At 36.4% G+C, this 17,588-nt stretch overlaps 1 protein-coding gene across 2 annotated transcripts; it reads left to right on the plus strand.

Annotated features, from left to right (window-relative positions):
• Nucleotides 1-5,826: 5,826 nt before the first annotated feature.
• Nucleotides 5,827-15,775, plus strand: si:ch211-216l23.2 (uncharacterized protein LOC565061 homolog). 2 transcript variants are annotated; one of them, XM_058752211.1, is made up of 11 exons: nt 5,827-6,060; nt 6,283-6,357; nt 6,524-6,607; nt 6,776-6,849; nt 6,957-7,089; nt 8,870-9,069; nt 10,572-10,847; nt 14,355-14,528; nt 14,698-15,138; nt 15,280-15,340; nt 15,439-15,775. In XM_058752211.1, the coding sequence occupies exons 2-10, from the start codon at nt 6,293-6,295 to the stop codon at nt 15,309-15,311; spliced, it is 1,479 nt and encodes a 492-aa protein (XP_058608194.1). In that variant the 5' UTR covers nt 5,827-6,060; nt 6,283-6,292; the 3' UTR covers nt 15,312-15,340; nt 15,439-15,775. The 2 variants fall into 2 exon arrangements, with proteins under 2 accessions (XP_058608194.1, XP_058608193.1); XM_058752210.1 differs by having other exon boundaries at nt 15,280-15,775.
• The last annotated feature ends 1,813 nt before the right edge of the window (nt 15,776-17,588 follow it).

Genomic DNA, 17,588 nt, shown 5'->3' on the forward strand with positions numbered 1-17,588 from the left:
GGAACAATAACGAAAATGTTAGTCACAGTCATATTTAGTTATATACAGTATGTATATATATAATGTGTGTGATTTGATCCCCTGCTGATTTTGTACATGTGCCTGCTAACAAAGAAATTATCAGTCTATAATTTTAATGGTAGGTTTATTTGAACAGTAAGAGACAGAATAACAAAAAATTCCAGAAAAAATGCATTTCAAAAAAGTTATAAATTGATTTGCATTTTAATGAGTGAAATAAGTATTTGATCCCTTATCAATCAGCAAGATTTCTGGCTCCCAGGTGTCTTTTATACAGGTAACGAGCTGAGATTAGGAGCACTCTCTTAAAGGGAGTGCTCCTAATCTCAGTTTGTTATCTGTATAAAAGACACCTGTCCACAGAAGCAATCAATCAATCAGATTCCAAACTCTCCACCATGGCCAAGACCAGAGAGCTGTCCAAGGATGTCAGGGACAAGATTGTAGACCTACACAAGGTTGGAATGGGCTACAAGACCATCGCCAAGCAGGCAGCTTGGCGAGAAGGTGACAACAGTTGGTGCGATTATTCGCAAATGGAAGAAACAAAATAACTGTCAATCTCCCTCGGTCTGGGGCTCCATGCAAGATCTCACCTCGTGGAGTTTCAATGATCATGAGAACGGTGAGGAATCAGCCCAGAACTACATGGGATGATCTCAAGGGAGCTGGGACCATAGTCACCAAGAAAACAATTGATAACACACCACGCCGTGAAGGACTGAAATCCTGCAGCGCCCGCAAGGTCCCCCTGCTCAAGAAAGCACATGTACAGCCCGTCTGAAGTTTGCCAATGATTCAGAGGAGAACTGGGTGAAAGAGTTGAGACCAAAATCGAGCTCTTTGGCATCAACTCAACTCACCGTGTTTGGAGGAGGAGGAATACTATGACCCCAAGAACACCATCCCCACTGTCAAACATGGAAGTGGAAACATTATGCTTTGGGGGTGTTTTTCTGCTAAGGGGACAGGACAACTGCACCGCATCAAAGGGACGGTGGACGGAGCCATGTACCGCCAGGGCATTGAAGCCAGCCAGGGCATTGAAAATGGGTTGTCGATGGGTATTCTAGCATGACAATGACCCAAAACACACGGCCAAAGCAACAAAGTGGCTCAAGAAGCAGCACATTAAGGCCCTGGAGTGGCCTAGCCAGTCTCCAGACCTTAATCCCATAGAAAATCTGTGGAGGGAGCTGAAGGTAGGGCTGAATAATTGAACGCGATCTTGCCTAGCTTGTCAGTGAACTATGGCTCTGTGTATTAACTGCCGCTCCATCTGAAAGCAGGTGATGGCGATTTACTGCTAATCACGAAACCGGCTTTACTGACGAGATGCGCATGATAATCAAATATGATTAATTGCACAGCCCTAGCTGAAGGTTCGAGTTGCCAAACGTCAGCCTCGAAACCTTAATGACTTGGAGAGGATCTGCAAAGAGGAGTGGGACAAAATCCCTCCTGAGATGTGTGCAAACCTGGTGGCCAACTACAAGAAACGTCTGACCTCTGTGATTGCCAACAAGGGTTTTGCCACCAAGTACTGAGTCATGTTTTGCGAAAGGGTCAAATACTTATTTCACTCATTAAAATGCAAGTCAATTTATTTTTTATTTTTTAAATGCGTTTTTATGGATTTTTGTTGTTATTCTGTCACTATTGTGCAAATAAACCTACCATTTAAACTCATAGACTGATCATTTATTTGTCAGTGGGCAAATGTACAAAATCAGCAGGGGATCAAAGAATTTTTTCCCCAGTGTATGTATATATTAAATTAGTGCTTTCAAACGATTAATCACATCCAAAATAAGTTTGTTTACATGTGTACTGTGTATATTTATTTTGTGTATATACACATGCATGTGTATATATTTAAGAAAAATATGGTATATTTATATATGATGTAACTTATATACATGTAAATATTTTCAAAATATATGCTGTGTGTGTGTCTTTATATATACATAATAAATATACACAGTACACATTACGTAAACAAAAATATTTGTTTTGGATGCGATTAGTCATTTGACAGCACTGCTATATATATATATATATATACTGTATATATACAGTGGGGCAAAAAAGTATTTAGTCAGCCACCAATTGTGCAAGTTCTCCCACTTAAAAAGATGAGAGAGGCCTGTAATTTTCATCATAGGTATACCTCAACTATGACAGACAAAATGAGGAAATAAAAATCCAGAAAATCACATTGTAGGATTTTTAAAGAATTTATTTGCAAATTATGGTGGAAAATAAGTATTTGGTCAATAAAATTTCATCTCAATACTTTGTTATATACCCTTTGTTGGCAATGACAGAGGTCAAACGTTTTCTGTAAGTCTTCACAAGGTTTTCACACACTGTTGCTGGTATTTTGAGTTTTTACCAAAAAGTTCTATTTTGGTTTCATCTGACCATATGATCATCCAAATGCTCTCTAGCAAACTTCAGACAGGCCCGGACATGTACTGGCTTAAGCAGGGGCACACGTCTGGCACTGCAGGATTGGAGTCCCTGGCGGCGCAGTGTGTTACTGATGGTAGCCTTTGTTACTTTGGTCCCAGCTCTCTGCAGGTCATTCACTAGGTCCCCCGTGTGGTTCTGGGATTTTGCTCACAGTTCTTGTGATCATTTTGACCCCACGGGTGAGATCTTCGTGGAGCCCCAGATCGAGGAGATTATCAGTGGTCTTGTATGTCTTCCATTTTCTAATAATTGCTCCCACAGTTGATTTCTTCACACCAAGCTGCTTACCTATTGCAGATTCAGTCTTCCCAGCCTGGTGCAGGTCTACAATTTTGTTTCTGGTGTCCTTTGACAGATCTTTGGTCTTGACCATGGTGGAGTTTGGAGTTGGACTGTTTGAGGTTGTGGACAGGTGTCTTTTATACTGATAACGAGTTCAAACAGGTGCCATTAATACAGGTAACGAGTGGAGGACAGAGGAGCCTCTTAAAGAAGAAGTTAAAGGTCTGTGAGAGCCAGAAATCTTGCTTGTTTGTAGGTGACCAAATACTTATTTTACTGAGGAATTTAGCAATTAATTCTTTAAAAATCCTACAATGTGATTTTCTGGATTTTTTTTCCCTCATTTTGTCTCTCATAGTTGAGGTATACCTATGATGAAAATTACAGGCCTCTCTCATCTTTTTAAGTGGGAGAACTTGCACAATTGGTGGCTGACTAAATACTTTTTTGCCCCACTGTATATACAGGTGCATCTAAAAAAATATATATATATATTTTTTTTACTTATCTCAAAAAGTGAAACTTTATATTCTACATTCATTACATGTAAAGTAAAACATTTCAAAAGTTTTTTAGTTTTAGTAATAATTTAATTTTGATGATTAGAGTTTACAGCTCATGAAAGTCAAAAATCCAGTATCTCAAAATATTAGAATATTTCCTAAGATCAATCAAAAAAAGTATGTTCATTTATGCACTCAATACTTGGTTGAGGCTTCTTTAGCACAAACTTCAGCATCAGTGAGGTGAGGAAGCGATCAGCCTGTGGCACTGCTGAGGCACTATTGAGCCTTCAGCTCATCTGTATTGTTGGATCGACTGTTTCTCATCTTTCTCTTGAAAATATCCCATAGATTCCATATGTGGGGTTCAGGTCAGGCATGTTGGCTGGCCAATCAAGTACAATAATATCATGGTCAGCAAACCACTTGGAAGTGGGGTTGGCACTGTGGGCAGGTGCTAAAGTCCTGCTGGAAAAGGAAATCAGCATCTCCATAAAGCTTGTCAGCAGATGGAAGCATAAAGTGCTCCAAAATCTCCTGGGAGACAGCTGCATTGACTTGGGACTTGATAAAACACAATGGACCAACACCAGCAGACGTCACGGCACCCCAAATCATCACTGACTTCAGAAACTTCACACTGGACTTCAAGCAGCTTGGATTCTGTGCCTCTCTAGTCTTCCTCCAGACTCCAGTCCTTGATTTCCAAATGAAATGCAAAATTTACTTTTATCTGAAAAGAGGACTTTGGACCACTGAGCAACAGTCCAGTTCTTTTTCTCCTTAGCCCAGGTGAGATGCTTCTGATGTTGTTTCTGTTTCAGAAGTGGCTTGGTTGCCCTTTTCCTGAAGACGTCTGAGTGTGGTGACTCTTGATGCACTGACTCCAGCTTCAGTTCTCTCCTTGTGAAGCTCTCACAAGTGTTTGAACCGGCTTTGCTTGACAGTATTCTCAAGCTTGCGGTCATCCCTGTTGCTTGTGCACCTTTTTCTACCCAATTTCTTCCTTCCAGTCAACTTTGCATTTAATATGTTTTGCTACAGCACTCTGTGAACAGCCACCTTTCAGTAATGACCTTCTGTCACTTACCCTCTTTGTGGAGGTTGTCAATTATTGTTTTCTGGACCATTGCCAAGTCGACAGTCTTCCCCATTATTGTGTTTATAAAGAACAAGAGACACTCTGAATTTATATTGTAGAGATGGTCATTTAATGAAACTCAAATGTAAATATTCTAATATTTTGAGATACTGGATTTTTGACTTTCATGAGTAGTAAGCTCAAATCATCAAAATTAAAACAAACAAACAAAAACTTTAGAAATTATTTACTTTATTATATTATATTACTATATATATTTACATTTAGCATTTATAAATATAATATAATATATATATTAGGAGTGGCACGATACATGTGTTCGGTGGGACATCTCGGTCGGTGCATGAGGCCTTATTACAACGAATACAGGCAATTCACCCTCAATCCAGAAGGGGGCGCCCGCAGTAATGCAACGCTGTTTGATAACCGCCAGCAGAAGAACAGCTAATGCCGAGTTGCGCGCTTGAAAAAAAAACAAAAACTAGACAGTGACCATGTGCTGATTCTGAACGCATCTCTCACTGACAAAGGAGTATACTTTAAAGGCTTGCGCACTCAAATGGAGCTTTGTGCTCGTGTATCATACCTCTCTCATTCGGCACAAATCCAAATATTCCATAATATTTCCATATTTGCGATGTAACGTATCTGAATGCGAAACTATTATTTATTGTGTAAGTTAAATGATAGGCTTTGTACTTCAGTCGCGTTCAAACGGTGACAGAGGAGGGCGCGCTGATTTTTGGTTCACTGTATTTTATTTTGATAAACTGATGTGTTTTGTGTGTGTGTGTCCGCGCGCGTGCGCACCGGCGAGATCACTTCAACTGTTTCCTTATACCAGCAGAATCAATTTCAAACAATTATTGTCTTATTAATAATGCATCACTGTGTAAAGGTCTGCTTTTATTTGTGTACACTCACAATGAAAAAGAAAACAAATAAGATGTCGCTTTCTGTCATTTGAGTTTCCTTTCTGTGAACAAATTAAGCGTGTCACAAAAATGAACTGAAACTCAGCATATATAGGCTGTTACATGTCGCACTGCCCCCCGTTTATCTGTAAACTAAATCAAATATATTTCAAGAATTTATTCCTTGTATGTATATATATATATATATGTAGCCTACTGCAGATTTTATATATACAACATAATGTAATAATATTTAGTATTTTCACATCTAGAAAAAATAGCCATTTGTACTACTGTCTGTTGTTTATTACATTTATTACTGTCAAAATAAATGAAAAGAAACCGAGCATAGTAGATTTATTAATTTTTTCCTGTTACCGTGCCATATATATATATATATATATATATATATATATATATATAGGTGACTTAAATATTTGATGTGTTGGATCTCCAGCCTCAGGACTGAGGAGGGTGGGTAGTTAAGTCATTGGTGTCGTCGTTTGTCTTCCTGTCCGTCAGGAGGCGCCACACGCTTCCTCAAATAATACACTTGTTCTTCGAAAGGAAGTCCGATCGAGTGTGTTGCAGGAATCCTTTAGCAGTAACTCTAATTAATCACTATTATACATATTTATTTATTTTTAAATCTAAAAGTAGTCTTAGTCTGTACTGATCTAGTCAGAGATGAAATAACATATCAGCAAATTCATCAATATCGCGATTTATAGAGCAGCAGGACTATAACTGAATATCTACGCGGGTAAGATGGGCTTCGCATCAGATTTAGTGTTTTCATAACAATAATTTGACATGTCACAAATATTAAACGCTGTTTTAACAATAGACCATATATTTTTTTTTAAATAATGGTTGAGTAGCGTTACATGCAAGATTTTCTGGGCCATAAAACTCAATTGCCTTGTGTCCTGCGATATTATAATTTAAGATATTTTAGATAATGTTTGTTACGCCGTTCATTTAGAAGAAATAAAATGTCGTCGTGGTCGAAGAAAGCCGGGGGAATAAGACGACCACCAACAAAACACAGTGGAGGAAGGTATGCGAGACATCTGTATAGTGGCTGCTGTGAACTACTGCATAAATATGTTCAGAATTAATATGACGCTTTCATGCTAGGCAACTCACTAGATTTACACACACAACCTACGTTTTATATTTCTGGTGTTATGTTTATCATAATCATGTTGATTTGCTTCATGCAGTGTCTCAAAACCTCCCAGACCTTTTCGAGTAACACCATATACAATGAGGGAGGACAGAAAAGATGATCATCCAGAATCTGAGAGGCACGTTAAATATGACAGAAGAGAAGAATGTTATTTTTGTAGTTGACACGGTGGAATGCTACTGATCTTTTCCTGGCTTTAAGTCTCTATTTTCACATTTGTTTTCTCTCTTCTTCTTCTTCTAAAATCTAAACACCTTTTCCCACCAATATTTCCTTTAATTTTCAGCTTTGAAAGCTTAGGCGAAGGGATTGACTACTCTGGCACTGCAGACTATGAGCATTCACCACATCAGTCAACTGGTATGATTTTTAATGTAATAAACAACATGATTTCTCACTGCTGCTGTTGTGTCCATTATGAGACATCTTTTCGGAGCAACTTTTTCATGTAAATGTGTTTGTAACAGCTGTTTCACCTGAAGAATATGAGGCAACAGTTCAACGTAATGCCATATACGAGAGGTTCTTCCAGCAGCTGCATGGAGATGGTGCTAGACAGCCTGCAGACTGTGTTGTCCTGTCTGTGAACAACCAGAATGTGTGAGTATACTCTGCAGGTAGTAGTAAAATTCTGTTGCAGTAAATGTTTTTATTGTGTGAAACTTGCTTTCTGTTTTAAACCTTTTTTTCCCCCCCCAGAGTTTGCACTTAGTGAAAATATGGGACTTGTTTACTTACATTATTGAAAATGTGTGAATGTTCTTTGTTATTGTTAAATGTTAGGCTGATGGGATTCTTTAGGTTTAAGATCCGGAATCCATATGTATCCAGAATCATTCTTGATGGTTATTAAAAAAATTCTGATGTATAATTTATTATTATAAATCATCCAAAATCTTAAAAAGGAATTAATTGTGCCTTCAAGTAAAACAACAACAACAAACTTACAGTATTCGAAATGTTCACTACTATTTAACAAAAGTCTCTGGAATGCTCTTATTCTTTTCATTTCACTGTCAGTCTTTAAATTTTTTAATTTTTTGTTATAAATTAATAATTTAAATTTACTATTTTACACTGCTAATACAAAAACAACAACAAACAACAAAAACACTAAACATGAAACATCCATCAATAACTGTTCAAATTAATATTTGAATGTAATATTTTGGCTTACTCTAAATGTTGTCTATAAATTAATAAAACATTTAAAAAGAATAGTTCTAATCTAGAAAAAAAAAAGTCTATGTATGTTGTGTAAATTATATTTATCCAACAAATCAAACACAAATGTTTATGCCCTGTGGCCTTGCTTAAAGAAAAATGTTTATCCTAACCTTGAATCATATTATTACTGTGTGTTATGTTGCATACAACATTGTGGTCTTTAGAGATCTGCCTCTAATGATCTAAAGTTTAATTTGAAACATTTTCATTTGATTTTTATAATCTAAATTTTCTATTCCACGTATCTAAAAAAAGAGAGATAATAAAAAGACATTTAAAATGTTACCCTAAATGTTGAATACACATTAGGTCAAAATTAGGTCTCAAGCATAAAAGAGTGTTTTTGATTTATTTTTATTCCGTACATTTTCACCCTCCTACAAAAACGTTCACCTAAAGAATAAATATGTCCAGAAATTTAAAAAACTGAAATTTTAATCACATTCCTTGTTTATTTAGCCAAATAATAAGAGCTTCTTTAAGAAGTGGTGATATTCAAAATGTTCAGTAATCTAAGCCATATTTCTAAATGAAACACAAACACAATCTATAAAAACATGAAAAACACAAACAATGCTATTATCAAAAAGTGACTGCAACTTTGAAATTGAAAGTTTTGAAATTCCTTGACTGGAAACGCATACTTCTGTTTTTATTAATACACAATGAATATGACACAAACAAAACAGACAGTCCCATTTTTGCCATCCAATTAATCAATCTTGTCATAAAGGTGTTTGATAGAAGTGTTTCACATTTTATTAAGATCCATTTTACAAAGTTTTTGTTAAAACATTAATATAAGTTTTTTTTATAATATCTCTACGCTGTTAAATTTGTGTAAAGTTATGTTATTAATATTAAACTGTAACGTTTGCATTCTGTTTAAGCTTAATATGTCCTTCAAAGTCTGATGACTCTCACACACAAGCTTTTTTTTGGCTAAAACAAATGAAACAACTTAATTGTCAACTATTTTCTAATATTTAATACAGTTTTAAAATGCTATTTATGTTGGTTTATTGATTTGTGTGGCACATTAAAACTTTACCCTTTAATTTCTGCATATATAAACGAGGCCACACCCAAGACCCTCACCTCATGCCCTGAAGCATGGTGCTCAATAACCAGATCTCTTCTTCTTCTTTCAAAGGGATTACCCCAAATCGATAGGCCAGTGTTTGCAGGAACGTGGCCTCTCGGTGGAAATGCTTTACCTGCAGGTGGAATCAGGCCTGACGCGGGCCCTCCAAGATGTCCGCTCCGACGGTTCCCCCTTATGTATTCTCGTCGAGCAGACTAATGTAACACTCTCCTCGTGCACAGTAATCATATTTTCAGAGTCCCTCAAAAGTAAGTTCCGACTCCCACAGTCTATCTCCCAATAAAACCAGTTTAAATTTACTTCAAACAACAGTTAAATAACCTTAAACAACCTTGACTTGGTGGTGGGCATTTTTACACTCTTTGCCATAATGAACAACAAAACATTAATCAGTATTCTGTGACTACACTAAAAGACATGCATTTATCTATTCTGAAAATACACTTTAAAATCTCTCATATAAGTATAAAAAGAAAGTTCATTTATATTAACTGAAAAACATAAAGCATACAACCTTTATGTTTGTGTAGAAACATACTTTGTCATGAAATGGTTATGAAACGCTTTGTCTGGGATTTATGTACTGACATTTACGAAAAAGGAAAGAAAAACAACTTTCTTACTGCATTGTGGGCACATCTCAGTTTCACAAGTTTCCCAAATCTCAAAATTGACATACCTCCAAATTAAACCGTATAATAGCTTGTAATTTTCCAACAATTTTTTTTTTTTTACACTTTTTTTCCATAAACAAACAGTTTTGAGTGGTCGGAATAAATTAGGCATACTTTCAAATACAAAAAATTACATTATTATAATAGATTTGGGTACAAATCCACATATTTAAAAATGTTTGCACCATTAAAGCCAAGCAAAAATGTATCAGTTGTAGTGCTCGACACAAAATGCAAGAAAACAAACAAACAAACAAACAAAAAAAACCCCAAAAAGATGGTGGGTTTGACCCTCAGCATAACATTAAAATAGATGAAATGCCCTCAAACAACAGACATGCTTTCTTTTTTTTTTAAATCCATTATTTTAATGAATGCCCACCACTTAATAAAAAAAACAAAAACATTGTTAATATTAAAATAGTTTAATGTTTAATATAATTACTCAAGCTTTTATTCCTATAAAACATCACCTTTCTGGTAAGTTTTTTTAATTTTATTTTTAAAGCTGGAATACACTTTTTATACATTTTATAACACGAGGCATTAAATAGTTTCAGTTTCCGACTTTGTTAAACACAGAAAAACTGAACACACACTAAACGACTGAGGATCACACACTACCAGACTTTCACATCTAAAAAACAAACAAGCAAAACAACAACAAAACAAACAAGTCATTTTTAAACATGTTAAATGAACTCGCATTTTCTGAATGTAGTAATTTGCTATTACGCAGTGTCAAATGTCAAAACTGAATTCAGAAAAATGCATATGAGTTATATCATGCGCAATGCCTTCCTCATATTAAAAACCTTTAAAAGCAATCTTATATTAACTTCTACTCTGCTAAATGTCCCTTCTCCCAATATTCAAGTGTGCTCATGAATCTGTCCTTTTGAGTGCATACTGAATTTTAATGTGGTAATTGGGTTAAGCAGTGATTGCCAGACTGCAGCGTGTTGCTGATGAGGTAGAACTCTTGTGCGCACTGCTTAGACTGCAGCAGCTCACACTGAGCACCATATGTAAGCCCCTTCCCTCCTCTGGCTGACCCTTCCTCTGCCTCTCCACAGTTCATCGAAATATGCCCAAAGAACAGGCCATGGAGTTTGTGTTGGTGGAGTTCAGGCGCTTGAGCGGTTCGCAGCGGGTGCTGGACCCCACGGAGGTTGCGGCACGGGCGGCTGAGCTGACGGAGGACTACCTGGAACGCAGCAAGCTGGAGCGCCACACTGTTCCCTCTGCCACCCGCCACCTGCTCTTTCTCCTGGCCGAAGGTTTGCACCTGTACCCAGAGGAACTCAACACACTGGCTGAGTATCTTCAAAACCGCCAAGACCATCTGCAAGGTGAATATGCTTCCATGTCCTGGCCTAGTTACATTCATATTGTGTTGTCTTTATAAGTGTGTCTTAATTCTCCTCATTATACATTTTAATATGTGATATAATTTAGAAGTTAGATGCATATATGATTGATAAAATGCAGTCAGTGCACATTGTACATTGATTGATCGATTTATTTTGTTTATTTATTATCAAATCTGTTAATTATATATATATATATATAATTATATGAACAATTATTTAAATTATCACTCACACACACACACACACACACACATATATATTAGTGCTGTCAAACGATTAATCGCATCCAAAATAAGTTTGTTTACATGTGTGTACTGTATATTTATTATGTATAAATACACACACATACAGTATATATTTTGAAAATATTTACATGTATATATTTATATTACAGATAAATATAATTAATGTATAAACATAACATATTTTTCTTAAATATATACATGTATGTGTGTGTATTTATATAGACATAACAAATATACACAGTACACACAAACACATATTATGTAAACAAAAACCTTTATTTTGGATGCGATTAATCGTTTGACAGCACTAATATATATTAAATTACTATACCAGTCAAAAGTTTTTGAACCGTTCTCTTTTGCTCGCCAAGCCTGCATTTATTTAATCCAAAATACAGCAAAAGCAGTAATATTGGGAAATATTTTTGCTATTTAAAATAACTAACTTTCTATTTGAATGTATTTTAAAATGTAATTTATTCCTATGATTTCAAAGCTGAATTTTTAGCATCATCATTCATATTATATTTTAGCATCATCATATTCTGATATGCTGCTAAAAAAAACATTTATTAATATTATGTTGAAAACAGCTGAGTAGAATTTTTTTCAGGTTTCTTTGATGAATAGAAAGTTCAGAAGAACAGCATTTATCTGAAATAGAAATGTTTTGTAACATTATAAATGTCTTTACCATAACTTTTGATCAATTTAATGCATCCTTGCTGAATAAAAGTATTCAATTCTATACCCCAAATTATACTGACTCCAAGCTTTTGGATGATAATGTTACAAAAGCTTTTTATTTCAGATGAATGCTGATCTTTCTATTCATCAAAGAATCCTGAAAATGTACTCAACTGTTTTAAATATTGATAATAATGATAATAATATAAAATGTTTCTTGAATGACAGATCAGCATATTAGACTGATTTCTGAAGGATGATGTGACACTGAACACTGGAGTAATACATTTAGTACATTTACATTTAGCAGACGCTTTTATCCAAAGCGACTTACATTGCATTCAAGTTACAGTTTTTACATTTTATCAGCTCTTGCTTTCCCTGGGAATCGAACCCATGATCCTGGCGTTGCTAGCGCTATGCTCTACTATTTGAGCTACAGGAAAGCTGTACTTTTCTATACAGGAAAGTAATGATGCTGAAAAATCAGCTTTGATCACAGCAATAAACTACATTTTAAAATATATCCAAATAGAAAGCAGTTATTTTAAATAGTAAAAATATTTCACAATATTACTGTTTTTGATGTATTTTGGATCAAATAAATGCAGGCTTAGTGAGCAGAAGAGACTTCAAAAAACATTAAAAATCTTCCTCTTCAAAAATAAATATAATTACAATTTATTTATATTTTATAAATAAATAAATGCATATATATATTTTGTTCAGTGTGTGTGTGTATATATATATATATATATATATAATATATACACACACACACTGAACAAAATTATAAACGCAACACGTTTGTTTTTGCCCCCATTTTTAATGAGCTGAACTCAAAGATTTAAGACTTTTTCTATGTAAACAAAAGGCCTATTTCTCTCAAATATTGTTCACAAATCTGTTTAAATCTGTGTTAGTGAGCACTTCTCCTTCGCCGAGATAATCCATCCACCTCACAGGTGTGGCATATCAAGATGCTGATTAGAGAGCATGATTATTGCACAGGTGTGCCTTAGGCTGGCCACAATAAAAGGCCACTCTAAAATGTGCAGATTTATCACACAGCACAATGCCACAGATGTCGCAAGTTTTAAGGGAGCGTGCAGTTGGCATGCTTACTGCAGGAATGTCCACCAGAGCTGTTGCCCGTGAATTGAATGTTGATTTCTCTACCATAAGCCGTCTCCAAAGGCGTTTCAGAGAATTTGGCAGTACATCCAACAGGCCTCACAACCGCAGACCACGTGTAACCACACCAGCCCAGGACCTCCACATCCAGCATCTTCACCTCCAAGTTCGTCTGAGACCAGCCACCCTGACAGCTGCTGCAACAATCGGTTTGCATAACCAAAGAATTTCTGCACAAACTGTCAGAAACCGTCTCAGGGAAGCTCATCTACATGCTCGTCGTCCTCATCGGGGTCTCGACCTGACTGCAGTTCGTCGTCGTAACCGACTTGAGTGGGCAAATGCTCACATTTGATGGCATCTGGCACTTTGGAGAGATGTTCTCTTCACGGATGAATCCCGGTTTTCACTGTACAGGGCAGATGGCAGACAGCGTGTATGGCGTCGTGTGGGTGAGCGGTTTGCTGATGTCAACGTTGAGGATCGAGTGGCCCATGGTGGCGGTGGGGTTATGGTATGGGCAGGCGTATGTTATGGACAATGAACACAGGTGCATTTTATTGATGGCATTTTGAATGCACAGAGATACCGTGATGAGATCTTGAGGCCCATTGTTGTGCCATTCATCCCCGACCATCACCTCATGTTGCAGCATGATAATGCATGGCCCCATGTTGCAAGGATCTGTACACAATTCCTGAAAGCTGAAAACATCCCAGTTCTTGCATGGCCAGCATACTCACCCATTGAGCATGTTTGGGATGCTCTGGATCGGCGTATAGGATCCTGCCAGTATCCAGCAACTTCGCACAGCCATTGAAGAGGAGTGGACCAACATTCCACAGGCCACAATCAACAACCAGATCAACTCTGTGCGAAGGGGATGTGTTGCACTGCGTGAGGCAAATGTTGCTCACACGAGATACTGACTGCTTTTCGGACCCCCCCAATACAGTAAAACTGCACATTTTAGAGTGGCCTTTTATTGTGGCCAGCCTAAGGCACACCTGTGCAATAATCATGCTCTCTAATCAGCATCTTGATATGCCACACCTGTGAGGTGGATGGATTATCTCGGCAAAGGAGAAGTGCTCACTAACACAGATTTAGACAGATTTGTGAACAATATTTGAGAGAAATAGGCCTTTTGATTACATAGAAAAAGTCTTAAATCTTTGAGTTCAGCTCATGAAAAATGGGGGCAAAAACAAACGTGTTGCGTTTATAATTTTGTTCAGTGTATATATATAAAACTTACAATTTATTTAGATTTTGTAAATATATAGAATTAAAATGTAAGTTATAAAATATGTAGTATTTAAAAATATATAAATATAAAATCTGTATAAATATAAAATATATAATTTCTAAACATTATAACATTATCTTTTTACCACCACTCTGTTCCTTTTCTCTCCAGTAACTTCCGCAGAGGTGGGCAGTGATGTTACTCCTGTAATAAACAGCCTGCCTCCAGGGTTAGGAAAACCCCCACCACTTCTGCCTGCTGGATCTGGACCACCACCGAGAGAGCAGGCAAACCCACCCTCAGGGTCTGGAGATACATCCCCGGGCCATCACAGGGGATTGCTAGGTTTGTTTTTGGGGCACAGGATAAAATACAAAAAAAATATATATACATATGTATGTACTGGGGGTATCATTTTTGTACTTTAAGGAAAAATGATTTAATATGTTCATTTGTTTAACCTGTTTATGATGCTCATTAATATATTTAAATGCCGTATTCTCTGTGTTTCCAGGCTCATATCCCAAGACGAAACCACCTCCTTTGCTTTCAATGCAAAATCTAAAGCCACCTTCCCACAGATCAGCTGCCCCCCATAGTCTTTTACCTTCTCGGGCCTCTTCAGTCTCACACGGTTCTTCATTTAGTTCTCCATCTAGAGGGCCAGCAGCCCCTCATAGTCTTGACAAGCCACAACCTCTTCTAGGCCCAGCCCCTACACATGGGCCATCCTCCACCCGTGCCCCTCTGCTTGATCGTGCCCCTCTTCTTGACCGTGCTCCTCTGCTTGATACGCCTCTTGGTTTCCCGTCCTCTAGAGGACTATTGCAGCATCCGGGGTCTCATTTGTCACGAGGGCCACCATTGATGTGTGGACCACCTCCGCAGAATGGCCCCCGGGGTCCTAGAGCACCTCCACCTTCACTCAGGAGCCTTCATATGGGAGCCCCAACAGGTCAGCATCTTCTCATGAAGTTCTTGTTATAATGGCTATTTAGAGAACTATTGTTATGGAAGGATCTGTCACAGATTTATTTATTTATTTTTTTTGGTTCCTCTTGTTGAACTTTTTTTTTTTTTTTTTGTCCATGTTCAGGTCCTCGCCCACCACGACGCCTGCTTCCTTGATTCTCTCAGGACACCTGATTAAATCATAGGCCAGTATTGCCACGTGGGACATTTGTTAACATTTTGGACTTAGTCAGTTTTATGTTTTACATTTTTTTAGGAATTTGACTTCTGTGTTTTCTTTCAGGATCCTATGTGATGTTTAAAGATGTACTGGTATGGAAAAAGCCTCAGTTGTGTTCTCTTTATTTCCACATGTGTAAGCTAATTTTTAGAATAAATATGAAAATTTTCAGTGGCATAAATCTGTGAGAGGTGTCTTTGTACAGTGATTGAATATATTTAAAATACAGTTTTTGGTGAGAGGCAATAATATGAGACTCTTCTGAATTTTTGGTAGATTGTAGAAGGTTCTTCATCTCCAGGAGCCAGAGATTAAATGTGTGTGTATATAATTTTTATTTTATTTTATTTTTTTTAAAGATTATTAAAGTGCATAATGTTTTGAAATACAATTCATTTAATCTTTTTGAAGAACAATTTAATTTTTTGTTTTTTTCCCCCCTCATTTTTTTTATTTTTAGAATTTAGAAATATTTGTTCTTAGATTTTTTTAATTTCTAAAGTGAATCCAGCCCCTAAACTTTAAGAAAGCTTTCCCTCCCTGTTACACTGAATGAATACTCTTAATAGCTTAATAATAACTTTTTCAGATAGACACCACCCATCAATGTTTTTTTTTTTTTTTTTGGACTGTACATTTTGACCGGACACAATTCTGTGTACAATTCCATGTTTATGAATGCAAATTTGCTATAGATTCAAATTGGATTGTGCCATCTGACTACAATTTTCAGGTCATGCCACAAATTTTTGATTGGATTCAAGTCTTAATTCTTTGGAACATTGTTGTACTGGAACAAAGGGGTTGCTGCTCTGAACACGTCTTTGGCTGGCTGATACTGGCACCCTTCGTGGATTTTGGCTCCATGTGTTACCCTTGATGGCTACAAGCTTTTTTGCTTCTCTTTGCCAGGAAAGTAACACCAGAGCAAGATGCTGCCACCACCATGCTTGACAATATGGTTGAGGTTTCATAGATCATAAGGTTGATCAGTACCAAACATATATCTAAATTTTTAATTATAATTTATTGATAATTTTCTCCACCAATGAGCTTTTAACCACTGTGACTGGATCCATAAGTTGGTGAGCTGAACTCCAAACTCCAGAACCAAATCGGTAACATTCAGAAATAAATCATTCAGACCAGTTTTGTTAACTGGATCAATTGATTCATTGAAAAGATCTGACTCAAAATAATTATTCATTCTAAAATCGGACATCACAATTTTTCTTAAATGCACCCCATGGCTTCAGAAATCTTCAAAAAAAAAAAAAAAAAAAAAATGGCTTTAGTGCACAAGTCATACGGATATTTATGATAATTTTATTTTATTCATTTTTTTTTTTATTATTGCGGAGTTTGAATAACCAAGATATTACGCAAAAATTGACCTTTTGCGTCCACGGAAGAAAGTGAGGGCGAGTAGCCTATATAAGAAACGGGTATTAGATGAATTATTCCTTTGATGTTAGGCCACGTTCACACAGCAGAATATAGTTGACAACAGTCCTGTATTTGAGTCCTTAATACGGTTACTTTCACACACAGCACTGTTATTTACGAGTGTGATAACCGCATTCTGTAAAGTGTAAAAACGCACACCTGTAAAATTTCAGGACTTATGTTTTGATATTTTAATCCTAAAACGTTGAATACAGATTTTTGAAATTATTTAAAAAAATAAATAAATGAAAAGGTACTTTAAATGTGAAATTAAAACCTCCAGTAGGTGTCAGTAAGTCATTGTTAATTAGTGAGCCATTTAAATGGTTGATTCATTCAGGAACTAAACACCGGTATGTTGCTCAGAGACGCAAAACAGTGTTGTGTCTGTGTTTGGAACCATTTTTGTTGGCAAAATAGGCAATCTTGTTTATTGAACTGTTGTATAGGCTAAAATCAGTGTATCACATTTGTGAAAAATGTCACTCTTTGTATGATATTAACTATATGAAATTATATAGCTTAAATATACATTTTCTGCCCCCATGTCTTGAATTTTGGCAGCATTCTAAATGCATTTTATTAGACTGAATCATGCAGTGAAAGAACACACTCTAAATGAGGACAGTTAGTCTAGTTAAGCACTCATAACTCCTCTTATAATCTTTATGATAAATTAATCTCTTACTTTTATCGTACGTACATCTGCACTTTTGTTGCTTATGATGAGGGAATTCGCGAGTTTCAGTCTATACTAAATTCAGCGA

Source organism: Onychostoma macrolepis, chromosome 18 (genome assembly GCF_012432095.1).
Source record: "Onychostoma macrolepis isolate SWU-2019 chromosome 18, ASM1243209v1, whole genome shotgun sequence".
Taxonomy (NCBI): Eukaryota; Metazoa; Chordata; class Actinopteri; order Cypriniformes; family Cyprinidae; genus Onychostoma; species Onychostoma macrolepis.

What these genes read in the sequence shown, in the direction of transcription:
- si:ch211-216l23.2 (XM_058752210.1), top strand. Translation starts at nt 6,293, where the DNA reads ATGTCGTCGTGGTCGAAGAAAGCCGGGGGAATAAGACGACCACCAACA. An exon ending in ACAAAACACAGTGGAGGAAG is followed by an intron (nt 6,358 to 6,523) that starts GTATGCGAGACA and finishes TGCTTCATGCAG; the next exon opens with TGTCTCAAAACCTCCCAGAC. An exon ending in CCATCACAGGGGATTGCTAG is followed by an intron (nt 14,529 to 14,697) that starts GTTTGTTTTTGG and finishes CTGTGTTTCCAG; the next exon opens with GCTCATATCCCAAGACGAAA.